This window comes from Aphidius gifuensis, linkage group LG6, assembly GCF_014905175.1.
Source record: "Aphidius gifuensis isolate YNYX2018 linkage group LG6, ASM1490517v1, whole genome shotgun sequence".
Lineage (NCBI taxonomy): Eukaryota > Metazoa > Arthropoda > Insecta > Hymenoptera > Braconidae > Aphidius > Aphidius gifuensis.
Window position 1 is genome coordinate 15458427 of NC_057793.1, and position 26622 is coordinate 15485048.

Genomic DNA, 26622 nt, shown 5'->3' on the forward strand with positions numbered 1-26622 from the left:
TGGTTTGGAACTGGTGTGACGTCATTGAATGGCAGCGGGCACAGCAATGTGACTGATCTGGTGTAGGTCCCATTGGCCGTCTTCACGACTGCGGTTCTGACCCCTTGGTCAGCTCCTGGATATACCTCGATCACCCGTCCGAGTGGCCAACTAGTACACGGAGCATTTTTCTCCACCAGGAGGACTATTTCGCCAACCTTAATGCTAGCGATGTCCTTAGCCCATTTATGACGTTTCTGTAACTCGTATAAATATTCAATAAGCCATCGAGCCCAGAAATGTTATTTCATCTTGGTAATATGTTCCCAAAATGTCAGTTTATTATTCGGTGTATCAGTGCAATCTTGTTCCGGCAAGTTTCGAATAGGTTCACTGATTAGAATATGTGCGGGTGTAAGGACATTAAGGTCGTTCGGATCAGAGGACATCTGTGTGAGAGGTCTTAAATTTAAAATACTTTCAACCTCAGTGGTGAAGGTGGTGAATACTTCATATGTGAAAAGTGATTCACCTACTACCCGTTTGAGATGATGTTTAAATAATTTGACTGTGGATTCTTACAGTCCCCCTTGATGGGGTGATAATGGTGGAATAAAATTCCATGATATTCTTGGTATGTGTGACGCTCTAAAGTTATACACCAGATGTTGATGCTCATCAGAATTTAGTAAATTATATAATTCTTTAATTGATTTTTCGCACCGATAAAATTAGTACCGTTATCTCAATAAATTTTTAAAGGGGTATCCCCCACGGAAATATTTTATAAAAATTTTGCAAAAATTATATAAAAGTCATTTTATAAAATCACTTTGTAAAATATGTGCAAAAAAATTAAGAAAATTATGTAAAATATTTATAAAATTTTTATAAAAATTTCAATTTTTTTTTTATAAATATTATATAGATAATATATAAAAAATTTGTAAATATTTTATAAATTTTTTGTAAAAATTTCTAAGTTTATTTCGAATATTTTGACTTCCCCTCCCCTTCCCCCCCCCCTCTTTTTTTGTCAAATTTTTATAAAAGAATTTTTCAAAATTTCAGAAAATAATTTAAAAAAAAAAACTTTTCAACTAAGAATCGAACCCAGTCAATCTTGGTGATAAACGAGTGCTTCACCACGATGCCACATATCTTTTGAAAATCTGCAATAAAAATGTACATAAGAATAATACTTTTTCAATTTCAATTACTTTTCAGTTTTGTCCGTACTTTTCCATCGATTTCCATACAAATCTTTATAAGAGTAATCAGAATTTATTTTCCAACATATAAATATATAAGAATCGATGGAAAAGTACGGTTTAAACTGACAAGTAATTGAAATTGAAAAAAGAGTATTCTTATGTACATTTTTATTGCAGATTTCCAAAAGATATGTGGCATCGTGGTAAAGCACTCGCTTATCACCAAGATGGTCTGGGTTCGATTCTTAGTTGAAAAGTTTTTTTTTTTAATTATTTTCTGAAATTTCGAAAAATTCTTTTATAAAAATTTGACAAAAAAAGAGGGGGGGAAGTCAAAATATTCGAAATGAACTTAGAAATTTTTACAAAAAATTTATAAAATATTTACAAATTTTTTATATAATAATGAATTGTTTAACGTGCTATACTTTTTATTAGAAAGTTTCTTGCACGGTGCCTCTCCTTCTTTAAACATTTTCCAACCGTCAATTCCTACAACTCATTTTTGCGACAGGCATGGATGTCGACTTTGTAATGCGTTCAAACTGTACCCGATTCCTATTATAGCCCAGGGAAACCATGAAAAACCTGGGCAGTACAGCCGGCTTGCGCCTACCACTCGATACATGGCGTCGGTGGTTGGGATCGAACTCGAGACTCCTGTCTGAAAGCCCGAACCGTTACCGCAGTGCCATATCGTTGGTCTTACAAATTTTTTATATATTATCTATATAATATTTATAAAAAAAAAATTGAAATTTTTATAAAAATTTTATAAATATTTTACATAATTTTCTTAATTTTTTTGCCCATATTTTACAAAGTGATTTTATAAAATGACTTTTATATAATTTTTGCAAAATTTTTATAAAATATTTCCGTGGGGGATAGAGAAGTATTTTCAAGGCCACGTGAAACTATTAAAACGACCAAAAAAAGCCACACGGCTTATCTTTGAGACTGGAAACCACAGAAAAACGTCTAAAATAAAGCCTCTGATTGTCACAGGTTTTTCATGTGTGCTGGTTATGGCAAATCGGCTGGGTAAGAACTCGTGGTTTGAATAATGTATCTCTTAAAAAACAAGATAAAATAATCGTAATGACTGTAAATGCAATATTAAACTTTAACGATTTAAAGTAGAAAAGTGTGTTTATTTAATCAAATAAATCTTATTGATTATTCCAAAATCCTTAGGGTATGCAAATGAGTTAACGATTTATTAAGTAAATAAAACTTGAGGTGACAATGTTCAACTGGGAAATTCCATCATTCAGAACGACCAGCATTATTTATTGGCAAAAAAAGGGCTCTGAGCCAGACTTGTAACACGAGAGTGGTCTTCTCGTTCCTTCTAAATCTGGCATTACAAGCTCGAAATAAGACTCCTGAAAATGTCGGCTGCCTGGCTCCAACTATTTTCAGCCAACTCTCTCCCATGTTGGGACTTGAAAATCTTCCTCACTCGGGCTGTTGCCTTAAAAAACACGAAATATGAGGCACGTTAAAAATAATAATAATTCGTGTTTTTTTCAATTTTCAAAAATTAATATCTCGGCCGTATGACAATTACTTTGCTTTAGAGTTTAAAATTAACTCAATATAAGAAAAATAAAAGTATTAAACAAACACCAATCAATTATGAGTTGTTTTAATTATCGATATTTTACCTGTCTTACCTGTGGACGGACGACAAAGAAACGGCTTGACAATAGGTGTAACGTGCTTTGGGTATAAAAAACTATCATTTAACGGGTGTTTGTACAAGGCCGTTCTGTGGTGGTTTTTTTCCGACAGCTTACCGTCTATTATGAATAATAATTTTAGAAACTTCATATTGTCTTCTGGTTTTGTTTACAATAAATTTTGTTGTCGGTAATGACGCATATCCAACTATCACACATCCCTACCCTTTCGTACACTCATGTACTGGTTGCTATGGTTTGATTGATCGGCTTTTCGAAATCCAGAACCACAACAAACGTAGTAAATCTTTAGAATACAATACTATCAGAATAAAAAAAATTCACAGTATACGTGGTATTTGGGAAAGAACAATAGCAAGCTTGTATTGTGGAGAAATGTCTCTTGTACTATCTAGGGTTGATTACCTGAGTGTTGGAATAACATCTCGAGGAACAACAAAAGTTTTGCCATCTTTCGATCCCAAAATTTCACAAAAATTTGCTGTTGGAGATCACGATGGAGTTCTACAAGTGTACGGTGCGTAAATAACTTTATAGCAGCTTTAAAGTATCATCTATTAGAGTACAATAAAGAAAAAATTTTTTTATGCTTATTCATTCATTTATTTTTACAATTGTTAAGGCCTGTACCGAATAGCATAGTTTTTTAATCAAGTTCTATGGCATACACTTTGGTCAATGGACATAAAGGTAGGAAATTTGGCAGCATATTTAACATTTTCCGAATAGTTCTGCTAACTTTACAATAGTCTTTTTCAATATAGTTAACATTAAGAAAATACAATAATTCTGCTTGGCGTTGTTGATAAAGTTGTTTATTCATCATGTACACATATAACTGGTACATATATATATATCGATCGGCTGTCAATTATCGAATTGTCAACGAATAAGAAAAGTTATATTTTTATTTATTTTTCCTGTTTCTACTGGTTACTACAGAGGTTATTGAGCTGAAACCTTTCAAAAAAACGATTATAACGCTGCCCTATACACGGAAAGAATTTTCCCCAAAAAAAAAAGTTAAAAATTTTTATAAAATCTGAGGGTAACCCCGAAGTGACGGAACGGGTTACCATCACTCAGATTTTTTGAGTGTATCTTTAAGAAAATCTCGGGGTTACCACTTGAAATCGTTCGGCTCAATCGCATAATATAAGCACTTATTTTTTCTCAGTGGACCCACGGCAGTATCTTGGGGTAATCCTTAGTATTTTTACACTCAGAGAAGGATAAGTTAACAGTTAACATACCAATATGTTTACATTAAACATACAAAAGTTTAATGTTAAGATATATATATTAACAATAAACATAGATATCTTAACTGTTAACATACGTATGTTTATAGTTAACATACGTATCTTTACGCGGCTAAATATTTTGATGCGCCAGTCTACTTCTTGTAATCTTTTTTTTCTGACATTATATTGTGATACTATTCTAATTGTAATATAATATAATATGTACTCGTGTTGTCATAAATTTATTTAAATTTAGTTTTTTTGTAAATTCATTCTTAATTTTACATTCAATTTTCATATTTACATACGTAAATGTCTTCAACTATCAGCCTAACCTTCAAATTGTGTCAATTACAGATATCTTAATAGTTAACATACGCATATTAACTATTAAGATACGTATGTTTAATGTTAATATATATATTAGACCTGTCCAAAAAAAAAGAATTTTTTTTTTTTGTACCCTCCTGAGGTCTAAATTTGTTCTTTATGATGACACAAAAAAAAAAATAAAAAAATTTTTTTTTAGAATTTTTTTTGAGCCTGCTCATCGGGTTTTTGTATTTCCCGTTTGATTAACACGCGCGCGTATGGCTGTATATCTTTGACTTTACATAACTCAGTCAGTTTTAATCCTAGAGAGTTGATGTTAGTCTCATTGTTTAGCTCATGAAAATACCTTCAAATTGTCACTGTACATTTTTTTTGTACTGTTAATAGTTTTGTTTCAAGAAAACCTCAAAAACCATGACTTTATAGGTATATGCAATTTAACTTGTAAACGTATTTTATTATTATTATTAGTAGGATAAGTATTATTATTCGAAAGTATAAAATTGTTGAGCTTGATAAAGAAAAAAATTTTTATGTTAAATAAAATATGTTTAGTAGTTAAATTGCAAATCATGATTTTCAAGCTTTTTTTGAGACGAAAAAAAAAAAACAGTACAAAAAAAATGTACAGTGACAATTTGAAGGTATTTTCATAAGCTACAAAATGAGACTAATATCAACTTTCTAGGATTAAAACTGACTGAGTTATGCAAAGTCAAAGATATACAGCCATACGCGCGCGTGTTAATCAAATGGGAAATACAAAAACCCGATGAGCAGGCTCAAAAAAAATCCTAAAAAAAAAATTTTTTTATTTTTTTTTTGTGTCATCATAAAGAACAAATTTAGACCTTAGGAAGGTACAAAAAAAAAAATTCTTTTTTTTTGGACAGGTCTAATATACAGACTGTCCCATTTTAATTAGATAATGGATTTTTCTTGAAAAATATAGCTCAAATTGAAAAATGATTCAAGTAGAAGTTGTAGGGTTTGGAGGGGGACCCATAAAAAAAAAAAAAAAAAATTCAAAAAATTCAAAATGGCGGAGTTTCAGGTATTAACATAGTTTTTTTAAATGGATACTGTATTTTTTTTTTGCACCAAAATGTTTCTTACTCCAAAACTAACAATTTTTATTTGAAAAATTTTTCGATAAAATCACTTTTTTTTCGGCCCGATTTTATCTGTTGATGGATTTTCCTAAAAAAAAAATGGCTTTGATTTGAAAATGATATTTGGAAAAGTTGTAGCGTTTAAGAAGACAAACACGAAAAAAAAAAAAAATTTGGTAAAAAATTCAAAATGGCGGAGTGAGAAGCATGGATAAAAAAAATGGACTTAGCCAAAAAATTTTATTTAGAAAAAGTGTTCATCTTGATGCGAACAATTTTTTAGTAAAAAAAAATTACACCTAACCTCAAAAAAAAAGATGTTTATCAATGTTTATACTTTAAACTCCGCCATTTTGAACTTTTGAAATTTTTTTTCGTGTTTGTCTTCCTGAACGCTACAACTTTAAATATCATTTTAAATTTGAGCCATATTTTTGAGGAAAATCCATCAACAGACAGGGCCGAAAAAGTGATTTTATCGAAAAACTTTTCGAATAAAAAGTGTTAGTTTTGATGTAAGAAACATTTTGGTGCAAAAAAAAATACAGTTTCCATTAAAAAAAACTATGTTCATACCTAAAACTCCACTTTTTAAAGGTTTGAATTTTTTTGGTTTTTTTTTATGGGTCCCCCTCCAAACCCTACAACTTTTACTTGAATCATTTTTCAATTTGAGCTATAATTTTCAAGAAAAATCCATTATCCAATTAAAATGGGACAGTCTGTATATCTTTGATGTAAACTTATCAGCCACCACCCATTTTAACATGGCATATGTTAACATTAAACAGGATATGTTAACTGTTAACATATCCTTTTCTGTGTATATGTTTTGTCGTTAATCGTAAACAATGACTTTTTCTCAGTAGCCCAAAGGAAATATCTCGGGGTAATCCTTATATTTTTGTGTTTTGTTGTCAATCATGAACAATTACTTTTTCTCAGTGGCCCAACGGAAATATCTCCGTCATCACTGGTGAACAATTACTTTTTCTCAGTGGCCTGGAGTCAAAATCTCGGGGTAATCTTTATATAAACTCAGTTTCAAAGCATTTCTTTGCATGAAAATTAAGGTATGTTAAGGTTGTCTTGTATCGTGATTTAAAAAGATTAAGAAATCAGTATTTTGGTAGAGAAATTAAGGTATATTAGGGTTGTTATGCAATAAATTGTTAGCTGGGGTAATCTTAAGGTAGGTCTAGAAAATCAATTCCACAGCAGTATTTTTGCGAGGAAATTAAGGTATGTTTAGTTTATATCACAACATGATAATTCAATCATTACGAAAATATCATGTAAGCTAAGAAGTTCAGGTATATTAAAGAAGACGCTAAAGCTAGCATCAAAACATTTAAAGACCAGGGATGCATTGAGTGGTTGAAGGGCCCCGTGAACTCAATAAATAAAAAGTCATATAAAAAGAAAAGAAGCAATAAATACAGCAGAGAAAATTAATGAAGGTCTAAAAAACAGCTGAGCCAAGCATTTCAACCCCCTATGTCATGTTCTAGGGGGTAAAATTAAGGTACACAATATATTTATACAAAAAAAATTAATTTCTCCGAAACTACTAGTGGCTATCTCAAAATTTTTTTGCCGTAATTATTATCGATGTAATTCTAACCCCCAAGAAAAATTTCAACTCCCTAGCTCGTGTTTTAGGGGGTGAAATCAAGGTACACAATATATTTATACAAAAAAAATTAATTTCTCCGAAACTACTAGTGGCTACCTCGAAATTTTTGGCTGTACTCATAGATTCGACAAATTGCTTGGTCAGGATAGCATCAGGTTATCTCTATTTTATCCTTAATATGGATAGCCTGATCCAGTCTGGATCAAGACTGAATCAAGAAAAAATTATTTGCATTGCTAGCAATAAGTAAAAAAAAAATGGCGTCTTAGCATTTATTTTACATATTTTATTTTATTAAGGTACCCCTTGGTTTTTTTTAGTTGGCGTTTTCCGTTACAAAAAATAGAAAATTTTTGACACGTTTTGAAATTATGATCATTTTATGGCTTACATACAACAGCATTTAACAAGTTCAATATTACGAAAAAATTCTTGTTATAATTTTTTTTTAAATAAAATTAATTGGAAAAAACTCATTGAGAATGGTGAGTACACTGTAGGGATCTTCGATTCTCGGCGATTTTTTAAGTACTCGAGTAGTGGATCGATTCATATTGAGTACGAGTATCTGATTCTTTTCAGAGCCGAATAATCGATCCACGATTCTTTTTCACCGGATATCGCGAAAAGAATCGGTCTTGTTATTCGCCGTTTTAAAGCGCATTATTCTAGGTTTTATAAACCTAGGCCATCTTTTTTCATTTATTTTGACTCTTTTTTAATATTAAAATTGAAAAAAAAAAAAAAAAATTAAAACGAAACAACGAAGTTATAACCTCAAAATTTAGTTTGTATTTGTATATCGTAATGTTTAATGTTTAACAAGATGTTTAATGACTTTTTTAATTTTTCTGATTTGTCAATTATAAAATATTGGATAATAAATATAAATATAAATTTCAATATAAATATTAATATTATTTAATGAAATTTCATGTTTAATAAATAATAATATTTAACTAATTAATATTAATATTTATAATATTTTCTTTTTTTAACATTATATTTTTCATTCAATTTGATTGGTTTTTTTTTTCTATTAAAATATTGTTTTTATATAAAAAATATTGTATAAAAAAGAAAATAATAAAAAAATAATTATAATAAGACGATTTTTTAATCGATTCTTTATGAATCGAGTACTTTTCTTGACAATATATCGGCTACCCGATTCATACAAAAAAAAAAATCGATTCTTGAAGATCGACTCTTTTTTTAAGAATCGAAGACCCCTAGTACACTGAACCAAAAAAGTCTTTCATAATTCCAAACTTGTGAACAGTATGTCCAATAATTATCTAAGCTATTTATTGAAGATAATTTCAAAACGTGCCACTGATAATTTCCATTTTTTATAACAGAAAGCGCAAATTAATGAAAAACTGAAGGTACCTTAATAAAACAAAAATTTTCATTAAATAGGAAGACGTCGTTTTTTATTTTCACTTATTACTAACAATGCAAATAATCACCCGAGTGGAAATTGAATCCGGCTTGGCCGGATCCTGATCCGAATCGGATCGAGTATGGCTAAGGTAATCCAGATCCGGGTTTCCTGACCCTTTTCGAATCCGTTATGGCTAAGGCTAACCGGATCCGGCTTTCCTTATTCTTTCTTGATCCGAATCGGATCCAGATTGCCAGACTTTAATTGGACTTTATTTTTTTTTTCAAAGTTATCTCCGGGTTCAGTCAGGTTTGGCTAAGACTAACCGGATCCGGTTTACCTGATTTGAAACGGATCCAACTTAGAAGTTTTCGAAAAAAAAAAAAAATTAATTTCAGAATGTCATTTTATTTTTTGATAATATTAAATACATTGTTGCATATATATAGTATTAATCATATCAAGTTTTTCTATTGTAATTTTTAAATAACTTTCTACGCTTGTAAAGGACTTTTGATTTTATCGATTCCATGTACGCCGCCGTGGTCAATAGGATAGAGTTGCCGACTTTGAACAGAATAGCCCAGAGATCGATCCCCGCATTATCCGGAATTTTAGTTTAGTTCAGGTTGAATTGTCTAAGATAGAATTATATTTAATAATGATTGTTGAAAAAAATAATTAAAAAAAGCATATATTTTTTTTTTTAATTCAACATTTTTTTAAAACGAAATTCGGATCCAGTTTATGCATAGAATCGGATCCGGTTTAAATGTATTTTTGGATACATAATTTGGTATCCGATTTAGCTACGGTGTTCTTCTTGTAACTGGTTCCGGTTTGCCGGATCTGATCTGGAGCCTAGCCGGCGTTACATTTTCAGGCTAGCCGGATCCGATTCGGATATGTAATTAGGTAAACCGGATCCGACCTGGATCCGAATCGGACTGAAATTTCCATACGGGCGCATTTAATAATAATTTTCACGTGAGTTGATGTTTCTAGGCACTATAGCCTATTAGTACTAATTTTCGTCGGCTAGTTTCAGCCGCATTATAACCGATTTACAAATTTGAACAAAAAATATAAAAATTCGATCAAATTGCGAAAGAAAGTCCACTACCTTTGCGTGTACGATAATAATCGCAATCAATACAGCTCGTCAAAGAGAAAAAAATGTCTTAAGAAAATTTTCGATATCTCGAATATTTTTCGAATTATGATAATTTAAAAATTTCGATATGTTGATTTTTTATTTTTTAATTTTAATAACGACAATCGATGAAACTCGCCAAGTTGAAAAAAAACCCGAATAGAAATTTCCATGTCTCGAATGGTTATCGAATTATCCATACATATTTCTAAAAATGTATCCGGTTTCAGAAGGGATTGTGAAGGAAAAGATGTAGCTAAGTAAAAAATCTAGCTGAGTAAAAAATATAGCTGGTAAAATTATGTAGATATTGTGTGTTTGTCTAAAAATCTAGCTAAGTAAAAATATAGCTAAGTTAGAAATATAGTCAAGTAAAAAATGATATAACTCGAAAACTATTTAAAATATTGAAATTTTTATGGAGACTTTTTTTTTTTTCTTGACGAGTCTTATCGATTGCACTTATTATTAAAAAAAAAAAAAGAAAATTTTTAGTAACGGATTCGTTCTATTGAAAATTGAGAATTTTCAAAACTCCGGCGAAAGCCCGTGTGGTTCCTCTTGATTATTCCAAATTCATTTTAGTTTCTTTTTTTATTGATAATTTTAAATTATATGATTAAATATTTTTTGTTTTTTTCGCGCTGTTTTTCACCAGTCAAATTATGTACATAAATCAAAATACAGATGAAAAAAATTTGAGGTTATACCACTTGTAATTAATAATTTTATTAGATTCGTTCAAAAAAGAAATCAATACAAATATAAAAAAAAATAAATTGTTCAATTTACTTTTTTTTCAACTAAACAAATCTTTTTTAGAACCATTTTGTTTATTACTTTTATTTATAAAAATTTGTCCATGGTAGTTTTTTTTTTATTTTCAATAACATGATAATTTAAATAACTATTTTATCGATCAAGCAAATTATAAACACAGCAAAGAAAGTTTTACGCATGCGCTTTAAACTCTTTTTTGAAAAAAAAATGTTTAAAATAAAAATCGGTAATTGTTTATATTTTGGATAACTTTTGAACAAATTAACATAAAAAAGTTTTATTGAGCTCAAAAAATTTGATATGAAATTCCTGAGAGCCACCCTGTCTTGATAAAAATCGCTAAAATCACTCCTTCGTTACTATTTTTCAACTGTAACATAGAGGATGATAGTGATTGTTATAAACAATTGCTGATATCTAATTAACAAATGATCAGAGCAAATTTTATCAAGAGAGGGTGGCTCTCGGTATCGAAAAGGCAATTAATTTGAGCTATAAACAAAGCTTGTAAGTTAAAATTTTAAAGAGTTCTGCAAAATATAAAAAAACAGCAATTTTGTGTTTTTGTTTATTAACAATCTTCCAACGACATTAAAAACAATTTTCAACTCGATTATTATAAACTCCGTCATTCTTAATATCCTGGCAAAAAATCGCATCCATGATTTGTTCTTAGTTTTCTTATTATTTGACTTTGAAAATTATACGGTGATCGTTTTTTGTTAATAACAAATTAACTAACAATTGAAATTACTTTTAGTGAGTCCCCGGTTTTAGTATTTTCATAGACAAATAATTTGGTCTTAATACGATTCTTCTAACTTTATTACTTTACAAGATATGATCATTTTAAAAAAAACGTGTATGAATTCAATACTATTATAGGCTTCGCCTACGTAAAAATCAATACATCGAAATTTTTAAATTATCATAATTCGAAAATATTCAAGATATCGAAAATTTTCTTAAGACATTTTTTTCTCTTCGACGAGCTTTATTGATTGCGATTATTAAATTTTGGAATTAATCGTTATTTTAATAACTATACGATATATAACCGATAAATAGCCGTTTTTTGATATTTTAACTCGATTTGTAACCACTTTGCGCACTCGTAGGAATTTTTTCCGTATTTTTCCCGTAATCCTGAGAAAATTTCCTATGAAAAATCAACAAAAAAACATGTTGTCTCGGATATGATAATATCCCCCCAAAAAATATCTTTTAAAAAGCGTGGCAAAAACATAACACGTATGGAATGAGCTCCGCATAGAATAATTTTTATAAAAATATGTTAACAGTTTCAATATGTTAAGAGCTTTCCAACGGCGCGATTCCATTCCGGTTTTTTATTGGTTTTAGGAGAAAGATACACAAAATACTTTGTATTAGTAAAATTAAAAGTTGTAGTTTTATGATAGGAAAAAAAGAAAATTTTTCAACTTTCTCCTCGCTGTTTAATTTTAGGGGAACAAATCAAAGTAATTAGTGTACAAAGCAAAACAAATCAAAAGACTTGTAATGAGTATTTTGTAATTTTTTTACACGACATACGGGAGATACAATCTGGATTCACATGACTCGCAATTTTCGTATATTTTAATGAACAATAAAGTACTACTAACTGCCAATGAGTTTATTTATATGAAAATATAATTTTCACTTACTTGTGCGTGGATGAACAAAGAACTTCTTCTTTCCAGAAGAGAAGTCAGATATTTACCATTACTTGATCCAGCAATTTCTTCACCTGTTTCTTCAGAATTGTCAGATTCCTTATTTATTTTTCTTTTACGTATACGATCTGCAGCAATTATATATGGAAGGAGTGACAAAATAATGGCATCCTTATCATCTGCAAAAATTCAAAAATAACCTTACTGGTGATTTATTTTTGCACAGTTAAAACCGTGCGAAGATTTCATAGTATATAGAAATTTTGACTGTTAAATATTACTACTTGAAACAGATAAAAGTATAAAATGGAATCAAATTATCTTATGGTGTGCTAGTCCTGAAAGATGTTCCAAATTCACGAAATCTTTTTTATCTTTTATTTTATGAGATATTTTTTTCAAAAGATCTTCGAGATAACTTCTTATGATTTCCCATCTTTCGAAAAAAAGCTCACTTTTTCCAGGAAATTCACGTTCAAAATCACTTTGTAACTAAAATAAAAGGAAATCAAATTAAATTGAAAAAAATGCATTAACGGACGACCTTTGGTCTTTTATCAATTGGAAATTGAAAATTTCCAAAACTCCGGTGGGATAGCGCGTTTGGTTACATCATTTTTGGTCCAATATTATTCACCATTATTAGATATGTAATATGTATAAAAATGTATAAAATTGAATAATTAAATTCTTAACCTTACAATTGTTTATAATAAAAAAGATAATGCTTTTATTGTCAATAAAGGTGCCGCCATCTGTCATTCAGTTTTTACACTGATTTGCCTTTGTAATTTGTATGGGGAAAAATAAGGAATTATAGGAAAATCACTAAAATTCCGTACCGCTATCTGCCGCTGAATTTCGACAACTATCAAAAAAATTATCAAATAACCACTATCGCAATTGTTTAGATCTTTATTAATTGATTAACTAATCAATGAAAAGAGCTCGTACTACCGTCAAAAAATTCATTGAAACATTTTCTACAAGTTACCTAGATAAAAATGGTCAAGAAATAACTCTTTTGTGGTTTATTTCATTGTATAAAGCACTTACTCGGTTTTTTTTTGTAAACAATTGCTGATTATAACTAAACTAATTGTTGAAAAAATTCCGAGTTTAGCCTTGATTGTAGATTTTGGCATGTATAATCTATTAAAACTAAAAAAAACATGTAAGATGATTTTTAAAAAAGTTCTGTAATTTCTAAAAAAAAACAGATATTGGTTTTTGTTGAATAATTAAATGAATTCAACAAATAAAAATAAAAACGACCTTTAAAAATATCAATTTCGTTTCGTACTTTATTCTGTCAAATTTTCGCATCCATGATTTTTGCTTAGTTTTCTTAATATTTCCCTTTGAATATTTTTTTAAAATTTTGTTTTGTAATTTATAGTCTTATTATTCATCTCAACAATTTTATTTTTATCAGAGGCTGTGGCTTTTGCTAAAATCTTTCATTTGAGCCTAATATGAACAGTCTATCTTAATTATTATAGAAACTATGAGTGGTCTTTCGTAAAAATAAATAGGAATTTGTTGGTTAATCTTTAAATTCTTCGCCAAAATAGCAACTGGGTCAATAATACTGTGAGATAAGAGCCTTTGACTGGGCACACACTTTTTACGTAGGCAAAGCCGATAGTGTTAAATTCACTTGCGTTTTTTCATCATTACTTTTTGTCTTTGTCGCTGTCATCAAGCATAAAGTAAAATATAAAAGAAAGTAATTTCTAGTTCAATATACACCAACTTAGTTAACTTCAAGATATCAGTTTGTTCTGGCAGTATATAGCTATGAAAATTTTCATATTTGTGACATCTAATGATTTATCCATGTGTAAATTTCATTAGATATAATATGAGAATTAAATTCAAATACTTTGATAACTGAGATTTCAAATCAAGGGTAATAATCAGAATTTCTATAATTTCAGAATTCTGTTGTTTCCGGATTTCATAATTTTCAAGATTTTCATATTAAATAATAAAAAATGCATTAACGGATGACCTTTAGTCTTTTACCAATTGGAAATTGAAAATTTCCTAAACTCCGGTGGGATGGCACGTTTGGGTAAATCATTTTTGGTCCGATACACACAATATGTATAAAATTAAATAATTAAATTCTTAACATTCTTAACCTTACAATTATTTATGATAAAAAAGATAATGCTTTTATTGTCAATAAACAGTGTCTCCATCTGTCATTCATTTTTTACACTCATATATGCTTTTGTATAGGGAACATTAGGGAATTATAGTAAAATCACTAAAATTTCGTGCTGCTATCTGCCGCTGAATTTCGACAACTTTTAAAAGAATTACTAAATAACGACTATCGTAATTGTTTACATCTTTATTAATTAATTAACTAATCAATTGAAAAAGCTCGTACTATCGTCAAAAAATTCATTGAAACATTTTCTACAAGTCACATGGTTAAAAATGCTCAAGAAATGACTCTTTCGTGGTTTATTTCATTGTGTAAAGCACTTACTCAGGTTTTTTTTATAAACAATTGCTGATTATAAGTAAACTAATTGTTAAAAAAATTCCAAGTATAGCCTTGGTTGTAGATTTTGGCATGTATAATCCATTAAAACAAAAAAAAACGTGTAAAATGATTTTTAAAGAAGTTGTGTAAGTTATAAAAAAAACAGATATTGGTTTTTGTTGAATAAATAAATGAATTTAACAAATAAAAATAAAAACGACCTTTAAAAATATCAATTTCGTTCCGTACTTTATTCTGTCAAATTTTCGCATCCATGAATTTTGCTTAGTTTTCTTAATATCTCGCTTTGAATATTTTTGGCAAATTTTCTTTTGTAATTTATAGTTTCATTTTTCATCTCAACAATTTTATTTTTATCAGAGGCTGTGGCTTTTGCTAAAATCTTTCATTTGAGCCTGATATGAACAGTCTATCTTAATTATTATGGAAACTATGAGTTGTCTTCTTAAAAAGTGTACAGAAAGCAATACTAGGTGGGGGCGCTTAGCGCTTATCCCACCTCCGTAAAATAAATACAAAAGCAACAAATAAATAAGTTAATTAATTAATCATTACCAAATCAGCACCAATGACAGAATCTAACACCAAGAACTGTTGGCAATAATCATCTACTGAAATACAATTTGTTTTTGATTTCAACAAATTTTTACGAAAATGAAATGTTGAGTCCCACTTAGCTACAATGTCGATATCAACTGCATCGGGATGTGTCTTGAGCCATTTAATTGCGAACAAGTCATTTTCTGAATAAATTAAAACCAATACTATCCTTGGGAAATCATCGTCTGCTTATCAATGCCTATATATAAGTTTAGTTAAGTTAAGTTACATACCAGTTGGTGTAAAATCGACTACTTCACGAGGACCAATTTTTTTAGCAATCCAGATTTTCGAAAATTAAATTTGATTCCTCCAAAAGCACTGTACAGTGTTCCACCAGGATTTTTGCTTTTTACTGAAGGCCGATAATATAATTTTTGGTCTTCAGTAGCAAATGTTTCAGCTATTTCTGCTGCAAGATTTATAAAACGATCTCTTTTAAACCTGTAAAATTCTAAAAGTAGGTCATACAATATTTCAAGAATTTATTTTCAAAAAAAACTAGTATGTAGAAGTTTTGTTCTCGCAAAAAAAAAAAAAAACATTTAAACAGAGAACAAGTTGCTTTTCATTTACCGAAGTATTTTTATGAGTGACTATATCCCTTTAGTTGAATATAAATGAATATTTCAAAAAATTCAAGATAGAAAATTCAAACTCAATATCTATGAAGTAGCCTTTTAAAGTTGTAACTGGTCTGAAAGGTCTGAAAACTGGGTCTACGACCTTATTTTATTCAAAGAATAAAAATTAAAGAAATAAAAATAAAAAGTTTTCAACTGAATAAAAATTATTTTACAATTTGAAAATTTCTTTCTCAATGAAAAGCACTTATTTATAACTCAAAGCAATTTTTGCTTAAACTCATGACACAATGACTTATATGTTCTTTGTTTAAATAGTTTTTTTTTTTTTTTTTAAAAACAATATTTCTATTAAAAAATTTTTTTTCTGTTAATACGGTCTTCTATTTGAAATTTTATAATCGTAGTTATAAATAACTTGATACTAAGTACTTTAAACTATTTGAACTTTCTAAAAACAAGCTTGATTTCAACTATCCAACTCTCAAGGAAATTCATAAAGTTATTGCAACCTGTATACAAAATCACCGGTGAGCTCATGAATCATCTGCACAGTTTTCGTGCGTTCAAACTTTTATTCATATCTACGACAAAAATTTCAAAATGGCTCTTCATGTATCTGCTGAAAATCACGCAGACATATATAAAAACGCAATTTTTGTCATGTATATCTGTATAATTTCCACTGGACTAACCAAACCTTTGGAAAAAAACTATTCTTTCCCGGGTTCGTTTTCGGTTTATTTTGGTTCAATTAGGGATAACAGTTCTATTTGGGTTTGTTTTGCGCAATTTTCAACTTCAAATAATCTTTATTTTCGGTTATTATAAATAATGAAATATTTACTCTAATTTCTCAAGAAGAACTGGGTTTGGATGATCCTATTCAATTTCGTGTTTCATAATGATACGACTCAATTTTTGTTTTTCTGTATCAATAAAACCTTCTTTGTTTTGGCAATATGATATGATGAGTAACCGACTTTCCATTGTATTTACCAAATATTTGAACAGTCTCTATATAAAAAAAAAATAAATGATAAATAAAATTCTATTAAATAAAAATTTGAATATCATAACGCTATTTGTTGGTTCATAAAGCTACTTCAATAATTTCGAACAACAATGATTATGCGCTTTATGAAATAACGTTGTTCATCGGTATTCTTTATGAAATCTACACATAAGCAAGAAATTTTGTAATAGAACTTTAAATCAGATTACAAAAAATATTCTCGTTGTAATTAACCGATAAAAATTGAATAAAAATCATCGAATCCAATGCAACTGAAACTAGGCACTGTGTGGTAGCTGCCGAAGATAGCAAGAAGCGGCTATAGATGCGCCAATGCTTGCTTTTACAATTAAAATTTCATTTTCTAAACCTCCATGAAAATTTCGACCCCCTAAGCCGTGTTTAGAATGTGAAAATTAAGGTACGCGTTTTTTTTAATACAAAATAATTTTTATCTATACCTATTAGAAAGCATACCTTAATTGTTTCTCCTAGAACACGGCCTATAATGTTGAAATTTCAATGGATGTTTAGAAGAAGATTCAATATAAATATGGATAAAAAATGTCGAGGTAGCTACGTATAGTTTAGAAAATAAAAACTATTCTGTTAAAAGTGCTTAATGAAAGTGCAAAAGGGTCGCGTCGTTCCTCCTTTGCCACCCATTACGACGTAACGTTTAAATTGGAAAAAATAATAAATAAGTGAAAGTTACCGAATACGTGAATAAAAATTCATTTTGACTAGAGTTTTTTAACAAACAGTTCACTGAAAACAAATCATTGAAATAAAAATAATTAAAAATATCAAACAAATGAATAATAATAAGAGTAATAATTGAAGAATTTATTATGAATGGAAAATAATAATATTGTTCAATAAAAATTATTAGTGAAATCGAAATGTTAATTGTAATGTTACTCAGTTGAAAAATTACAAAACGAAAAAACATGAAAAATAATGATAAATAATTACATAGATAAATAAAAGTTGGTGTGAAAATAACATTCTTAGAAAAAATGTTTGTCACATACAAAATAATAGTGATAATAATTAAACTAAAAATGTTGAATGAAAAATATTAATTATACTGTTAGACAACTAAAAAAAATAGCTACAATAGTCAATCGAAAAATAATATCATTAACTATGATATCAAGTGAATGAAATAAAAGTAGAAAGAAATAATGATAATAACGATAGACAAAAAAAATAAAAGTTTATAAATTTTATATATATATATTATATATAATATTTTCTTTTTTTTTTACGGAGGCTAGGAGCCGAAAGGCTCAGCCACAGTATTGGATTTATCCCCCAAAAAAAAAAAACGTTCATAACTTCTAAACTAATTGTCGTAAAGACTTCGGATTTGGCTCAAAACAAGCGGCTCTGGAAATTCTATCGCCCCTAATGAAAAAAAACATTATCTATTCGGCCATTTTTTTTTTTTTTTTCCCAAAAAACGAAAAAAAAAAAAATAGTGTTTTTTTTTTTTTTTTTGCACGAAAAATACTATTCGTACGATAAAAATTCATTTGAAAAAGTTCTAGAATTTTGAAAAACGATTATTTTAAGCCTAATATGAACCCTCTGCGACTACTCTATTTTGAGTTATAGCTTTTGCCGTTTTCATTTTTTAGGCAAACGATAACTCATGATGAATTTTTCAAAAAAATTATAGTTTTCATAAAATAGTGAAAAATAGAATTTTTGAAATATTTTTGTCTCTTTTGTTTTAAAAATAGAAAAAAATTGACTATTGGAATCAGGATAAACTCCTGAAGGGGCGATAGAGTTTTAAAAACCACGTTTTTTGAGCTTGATATGAAGTCATTCTGTTGATTCTAACAGAAGTTATAGCTTGCCTTAACTTGAACGAAAAAAAAAAAAAAAAAATCGATTTTCAGAAAAATAAAAAAAAATGTACTATTATTGTATTGTTACTTTTAAAAACCATTTAAGAGATAAAATTTAACACGGCCCTAGCCGGAGTATTAAAAATTTTTAATTTTCAACGGTAACGCGGGCCACACGCCCCAACAAACGCTACCAGATCTTTTTTTATGTTTGAAAAAGTATTTTATTCGAAAACATATGTTTTTTTTTTTAATAGAAGTAAACTACTGAGCCTACATTTAAAAGCGCAGTAAACTTATCTTACTAAAATCAATGAAATTATATTACAAACATTATCTCAAATTTTTTTTAATTGAAACTTTCGTTAGGTAAATTTTTATCATAAATCGACATGATAATACGTGAAATATATTCGATAAATTTTGATATTCTTGCTCGGAATGAAGTAAGTTGATGCTCAGTAAAATTTTTACGACAATATATTATTTATATTTTTACATATGAAAATTATTCGTTGTTTTTAAACGTTTATAACGTGTACCACATAAAAAGCCGTCCAGTCAAAGATATCTACCCGAGGTAATGTTGTGTATTATTTTAAAATAACATGAGTCGCTTTTATAAAAACGAAAAAAAAACGATATTTCGTAGTAAAACCATTGAAATTTTTTTTTTTTTCTTTAAAGTAACCCTCTATATCGTTTCTTTGGGAGCTCAGAAACACCCGAAAAAAATTTGAGCTCAAAAAACTTTTTTTGGAACTTGCTAATCGCACATTCAGTTTTCCCATTTGAATAACATAGGAAAAGGTTGTGAATATATTTTTCTGAAGGATTATGAAAAAATACAAAAGACGAGGTTGAGATTAAGTGGAAATTCGCCAAAAAAAATTATACGATGAAATCCATAAAAATGAAGTTGTTTCGACTTTGGTTTTCTTATTAAAATGAATAACTCACTCTTTTTTCGACCTAAAATTTTCAAATATGGCTTATTTTTTTGCTTTCAAGCGATCTTCATATTCGTTATTGGCTATAAATACGATTCATATACTACATTAATTTTTAAGTTCATAATTAAAAAAGAAATCTGAATAATGACGAAAAAAAAAAAACAAAATCCATTTAAATAACGAATAAGTTGATTATATTCGTGTTGAAGTAACTATAAAAATAATAACGAAATCAACAACAATGATGGTTTGTAAAAAAAAATTTATTTATTCATTTTTAGTCATTGCTTTTTATTCCAACTGCACGGAGAGAAATCCACAGCAAAAAATGCTGTAGACACTAGAGCAAATTTTGCTGTAGTTTACTGTGGAATTTAGTAGTTGCGATGTGAAGCCACCACGATCGACTTAAATTTCCTACTACACTACAGTAGTAATCAAAACAAAATAAAAATTAAATGAGAACTTATTCGTCTTAGACATCAAAATTAAAATGTAACGTATTTATTTATTTTTCAAAGAATGAACCATTTTATAATTGTCGTTTGTTTCACCGTATTTTCATACATATTCATGAATGAAATAGAAATAGATAAACTACAGTAATATTAAGCATAAAGTATACTATTAACTTAAGACTTCAAATATTCCTGTAAAAATACAGTAAAAATTTAGATAAAATATAGTAATAATTATTATAATAAGTGGGAAATAGTTGCTGAAATGACGTCGGCTATGAAATTTAGTATACTACTACAGTAATTTTTGCTGTGGGTCAAATAATAAGCCCAGGCAGAAATTAGTCTCGGAATTCGACACTAAGCCTCGTTTCGACGTCGAAGACCGAGCTCGATTCTATATACAAATGTTACACGTTTCGACGTCGAAACGAGGTTAAAACGAGGTCGAAAATAAAAATCACCCAAAAAGACTTAAATAATGGATATTATACTAGAAAATCAATATTATTAGTTATATTATACAAAAACATGAAAATAAAAATTATAATAATAATGAATTTATAAGGTTTTCATGATTTTAATTTTTAACCCGATTCGACTTCGATTCGAGCTCGTTTCGACGTCGAAAAGTAACGTTATTCGACGTAGAAACGAGGTTGAATCGAGCTAGAAAATAAAATTCATAAAAAATTATTAAATTTATAATAAAAATAATATTAATAAGATTAATAATAATAATAATGATAATATTATTATGTTATTAATAAATATATAATAATATATTATATTATTAATATATTATCATTATTATTATTATTATTTGCTTAAGAGCTCCTCCTACAATAATAAAATGATATATCAAAACGCTCTTGACTTGCCATTTTTTTTACAATAAATAAGATTTAATATGATTTTTTATTATAGTAGAGGGCGCCTTTATGCTTCTATCTAAAAAATAAATTGTCAGTGGCAAATGAGCGCCTGCAGGGCGCGACAAACGCGACAGATCACCGCATTGATCGTTAATTTTTTATTTTTGTGTTTAAATGTTTTTTTTTTTTTTTTCTTTCGCTGAAATAAGAAACAAATTGAATGTGCCAGATAAGCGCCTAAAGGGTGCGACTAAATCACCATGTAATACTGAGTTTATATTGACCTGCCAATTTTTTTTTCTTTTATAAAGACTCGAGGAAGCCCCTTACAATGATAAAAAAATATATTCAGACGCTCATGACCTACTTATATTTTATATCAATAAAAAAAGCTCGAGAGCGCCCTTTAAAATTAAAAAAAACATATATTAAGACGCTCTTGACTTGCCAATATTTTATATTCATAAATAGAGGCTCAAGAGCGCTCTCTACAGTAATAAAAAAATATATTTAGACCGTCTTGACCTGCCATTTTTTTTTTACATCAAATGAAGGTTTAATATGAATGGTTATTATCGTAGGAGGCGCTCTTGAGCCTCTATTTACGAATTTAAAATATTAGCAGGTCAAGAGCGTCTCAATCTATATTTTTTTTATTGTAGACGGCGAAAAAAAAAGAAAATTTTACGTTTTCCAAGATAAAACTGGTGACAAATTATAAAATGGTTAAAAAACGCCGTTTTCAGAGATACAAATTTCAAAATTGAGTCTTCGAAAAGGGAGTACATATTAGGTTTTTTTAAGCTGATCTTTGCCCCGCTCGGTAGGCATACATTATCGTGCAAGCATGCTCACCAACGAGTTACTAATAAAAACTGTAAAATTTACGTTTTTTGAAGTTTTTTTTACGTTTTAAAAATTCCAAAGAAAAATAGTAGCTAAGGAAAAGATGAAGCTAAGAAAATGAAGGTGCCAAAGGAATTATGTTTTGAGCAACATTAATTTCTTAAGTAGATCTTTTTCTTAGCTACTGCTTTTTCTTGGACATTTTGATTTATTTTAAGCTAAGATATTGAGGTTGCCAAAAAATTATGTTTAGAGGAAAGAATGTTGCTTCAATTATAATTTTTTGGCAACCTCAATTCCTTAGCTACTGCTTTTCCTTGGACATTTTCATTTATTTGAAAAATAAGAATGTCCAAGGAAAAACAGTATCTGAGGAAAGAATGTAGTTGAAAAATTGAGGCTGCCAAAAAATTATGTTTAGAGGAAATAATGTTGCTTAAAATATAATTTTTTGGAAACCTCAATTCCTTAGCTACATCTTTTCCTTAGCTACTGCTTTTCCTTGGACATTTTTATTTTTAAAAAATAAAAAACTATATGTATTTTATTTGTTGAACAAATTAGAAAAACTCTAAAGAAATGCAGTACTTAAGGAAAAGTTATAAAGTCCTCACAAATCTCTATGAATTTTTTAGATATAATTGCCTAAATAAATTGAAATAGTTGCATGAGATGGCTTGGGATTTATTATGAAATTCATGAATCGATTTTTCTGATTTTATCGTCTACTCATTTTAGCTAAATCAACTGAAATAAATTTCAAAATTTCGAATAATCGGTTAGATTTCTATTTTCGAACAATTCAAATCGTTCTATCTTTTTTATATACATTCATGTCTCGATTTATATACCTTAGTACTCAAAAAATCCATTTCCTGGTATTCATCGAAAGTCATTATTAATAAGGACAAAAATTTTCAACCTTTTATAGTAACGGGCGATGGCTTAGAGGGATAGCGCACAAGGTTCAAAACCATAGATATAATATAGGTTTAGGTAGAGTCGTAGGTTCGAATCCTGGTCGAAACAGTTAGGAACAAAAAAAAAATATTAAAAAGAAGGTAACATCCTATATTAGGTCTGTGGTAAACCTAAAATACTTTTTTACTTTTTTAGAAAAGATTTTTTTACCGTTTCAAAAAGATTTTTTTTATCTTTTCAAAAAGTTTTTATTCATCTCTCTACAGCCTTTTTTTCACGTTTCAACATGGTCAATGTCAAAGTTTTTATTTACTATGAAAACTTTAATTTTTATCTTTCTCTATTGTAAATGGTAGCTTATTGGTTTTTAGCTTCCAAAAAGATAATTTCTGCGTTTTCTCATAGTTAATTGCAAAAAACGTAATATTTATCTTTTTTTACGGAGGCTAGAAGCCATAGGCTCAGCCGGAGTATTGTATTTAATAACGAAAAAAAAAAAAACGTTCATAACTTACAAACTAATTGAAGGGAAATCATCGTATTAGGCTTAAATGATGCGTCTTCGAAAACTATATCGCCCGCAATGTCGGTTTTTTCCTCTATCTGCAATAGTTTTTAAACGAAAAATAAAAAACTCTGAAATAAGAAAAAAAATAATTACATATTTAATTTTTTATCTCAGAAACTATTCAAGGCCGAAAAAAAAGCCAAATATCTCATAATGAAGCTTCGTGAGGCCTTTCATTTAAGCCTAGTATGATGTATCCATCTTCATTATCCCGAAAGTTATAACGGTTTTTAACAAATTTAAAAAAATTAGAAATCGAATAACTTGACCAAAAAAAAGAATAAAGACTTCGTATTAGGCTCATTTTTTGCGTCTCAAAAAACTCTATCGCCCGCGTTGTCTGTTTTTTTCTATCTTCAATAGTTTTTGAACAAAAAAAAAAACAATCACATATTTAAATTTTTTTCTCAGAAACTATTCAAGGCCGAAAAAAAGCCAAATATCCCATAATGAAGCTTCGTGAGGCCTTTCATTTAAGCCTAGTATGATGTATCCATCTTCATTATCCCGAAAGTTATAACGGATTTTAACAAATTAAAAAAAATTAGATATTAAATTACTTGACTAAAAATTATAATAAAGACTTCGTATTAGGCTCATATTTTGCGTCTCAAAAAACTTTATCGCCTACATTGTGGGTTTTTCCCTACATCTCCAATAGTTTTTGAAGAAAAAAAAAAAAAAACTTTAAAATAAATGAAAAAAATCAAATATTTGATTTCTTTTCTCAAAAACCATTTAAGGCCAAAAAATAAGCCACATTTCCTACAACAGAGCTTTTTAAGAACTTTCAATTGAGCCTAATACAATGTTTCTATCTTCAGTATCCTGAGAGTTATATTATTTTTAATCAATTTTTCAACAATTCAGAAAAATTAGGCAATGCATAAATCAACGTAAAATTGAAATAGAGAATTCAATTTCACGACAAAAAAAATTTTCAAAAAAAAAATTGACAAAAAAAATCACGACAAAACAAATTTTGACAAAAAAAATCACGATACAAACAATCACAACAAAAAGTAAAAAAAAAAAAATTTAGACAAAAAATATCTAGTGACTGAGTCAAAGATTTGAATGGTTGAATAAAATTGTTTGGCTACAATTACAGCTGAGTAAAAAATCTAGCTGAGAAAAATAATGCAGATATTGATTGTTTGCCTACAATCACAGCTAAGTAGAAAATCTAGCTTTATAAAAATATAGCTAAGTGCAAAATCTAGCTAAGTAAAATGATGTAGATATTGATTGTTTGGCTATTATTGAGGTTAAGTAAAAAATCTACTAGGTGAGTGAAAAATCTAAGGGCTACACATATGAGAAAAATAATTTATATGAAATATTAAATTTATTATTTAGAAAAAAAAAAATTTATTATGACGTAATTTTGTTAAAAAATTTTTTCTGTCATGATTTTTCTTATCGTGTTTTTTTTCGAGTTTTTTTTGGAAATTTTTTTTTGACATGTAACCAAGAATTCGTAACGGGATTTTATTTTGCGTCGCAAAAAACTCTATCGCCCGCATAATCGGTTTTTTTTTGCTATCTCCAATATTTTTTGAGAAAAAAAAACAATAAACATGGAAATTTTCTTTTGAATAATGTTATTATTAATAAACCGTAAAATTTCGTAAAAAACCATAATGTCATTATATCTGAGGAATTAAGACACCCATGGCCCTAGCCGGAGTATGGGAAAATTTTAAATTTCCAACGGGTAACGCGGGCAACACTAATAATAATAATAATAATAATAATAATAATAATAATAATAATAATAATAATAATAATAATAATAATAATAATAATAATAATAATAATAATAATAATAATAATAATAATAATAATAATAATAATAATAATAATAATAATAATAATAATAATAATAATAATAATAATAATAATAATAATAATAATAATAATAATAATAATAATAATAATAATAATAATAATAATAATAATAATAATAATAATAATAATAATAATAATAATAATAATAATAATAATAATAATAATAATAATAATAATAATAATAATAATAATAATAATAATAATAATAATAATAATAATATGTAATAATAATAATAATAATAATAATAATAATAATATAATAATAATAATAACTAATAACTATTCATTAATATAACATATTGGCAGGTCGAGAGCGTCTGAATTTTTTTAAAATTATTGTAGGGGGTGCACTTAAGCCTCTATGAAAGAAAAAAAAAATTGGTAGGTTAGTATAAACTCAGTATCATATGGTATTTCAGTCGCGCCCTTCAGGCGCTCATTTGCCACTGACAATTCATTTTTTAGATAAAAGCATAAAGGCGCCCCCTACTATATTAAAAATCCATATTAAACCTTCATTTATTATAAAAAAAAAAAAATAGCAGGTCCCTTCCTTCGAAGATTCAATTTTGAAATTTGTATCTCTGAAAACGGCGTTTTTTAACCATTTTATAATTTGTCACCAGTTTTATCTTGGAAAACGTAAAATTTACTTTTTTTTTTTCGCCGTCTACAATAAAAAAAATATAGATTGAGACGCTCTTGACCTGCCAATATTTTATATTCGTAAATAGAGGCTCAAGAGTGCCCCCTACAATAATAAATATTTATATTAAACCTTTATTTATTGTAAAAAAAAAATGGCAGGTCAAGACGGTCTAAATATATTTTTTTATTATTGTAGAGGGCGCTCTTGAGCCTCTATTTATGAATATAAAATATTGGCAGGTCAAGAGCGTTTGAATATATTTTTTTATCATTGTAGGGGGCTTCCTCTTCGATAGGCTTTTTGGATTTCCTCCATAACCAATGAAATTTGCCATATCATCAAATGATTTTTTAACTTTGATTTTTTTACCCCATTTAATACGCATTACACGCAATTGACTATAAACTGGTTGTAATTTATCAAAGCATAAAACACGAAATTTCATTATATTTTTATAATTGATTGGATCTTTAGTGTTGATATTTTTAAATTTATCTTTTAATAATAAATTTTTAACATACTTATCTACTTCAGCTGTTATTTTTTTCCTTTTTTCTTGACGTTTAAATTCAGCTGATCTATAACGATGAGTTTTAGATTGATAAGTATAACGTTCTTCAAGTTCTTTATTACCAAGTTGATTACCCAGGTAGAAAACTTCCGTCGGCCCGACTGTCGGCCGACTGAGTGTCCCGACTTATT

The 26622-nt window shown here is 28.3% G+C and overlaps 1 protein-coding gene across 3 annotated transcripts in view; it reads left to right on the forward strand.

The window, feature by feature from the left end:
• The first annotated feature begins 3173 nt into the window (after window positions 1-3173).
• The window catches only part of LOC122859575 (Bardet-Biedl syndrome 7 protein homolog), a 129490-nt gene continuing 106041 nt past the window's right edge, over window positions 3174-26622 (forward strand). For 2 of the 3 annotated variants that reach the window (XM_044163243.1, XM_044163244.1), the window contains exon 1: window positions 3213-3416. In XM_044163243.1, coding sequence (XP_044019178.1) covers window positions 3275-3416 — 142 coding nt within the window. In that variant the 5' untranslated portion in view covers window positions 3213-3274. Of the gene's footprint in view, window positions 3417-26622 lie in introns of all 3 variants that reach the window. The other variant, XM_044163242.1, reaches the window with a different exon arrangement.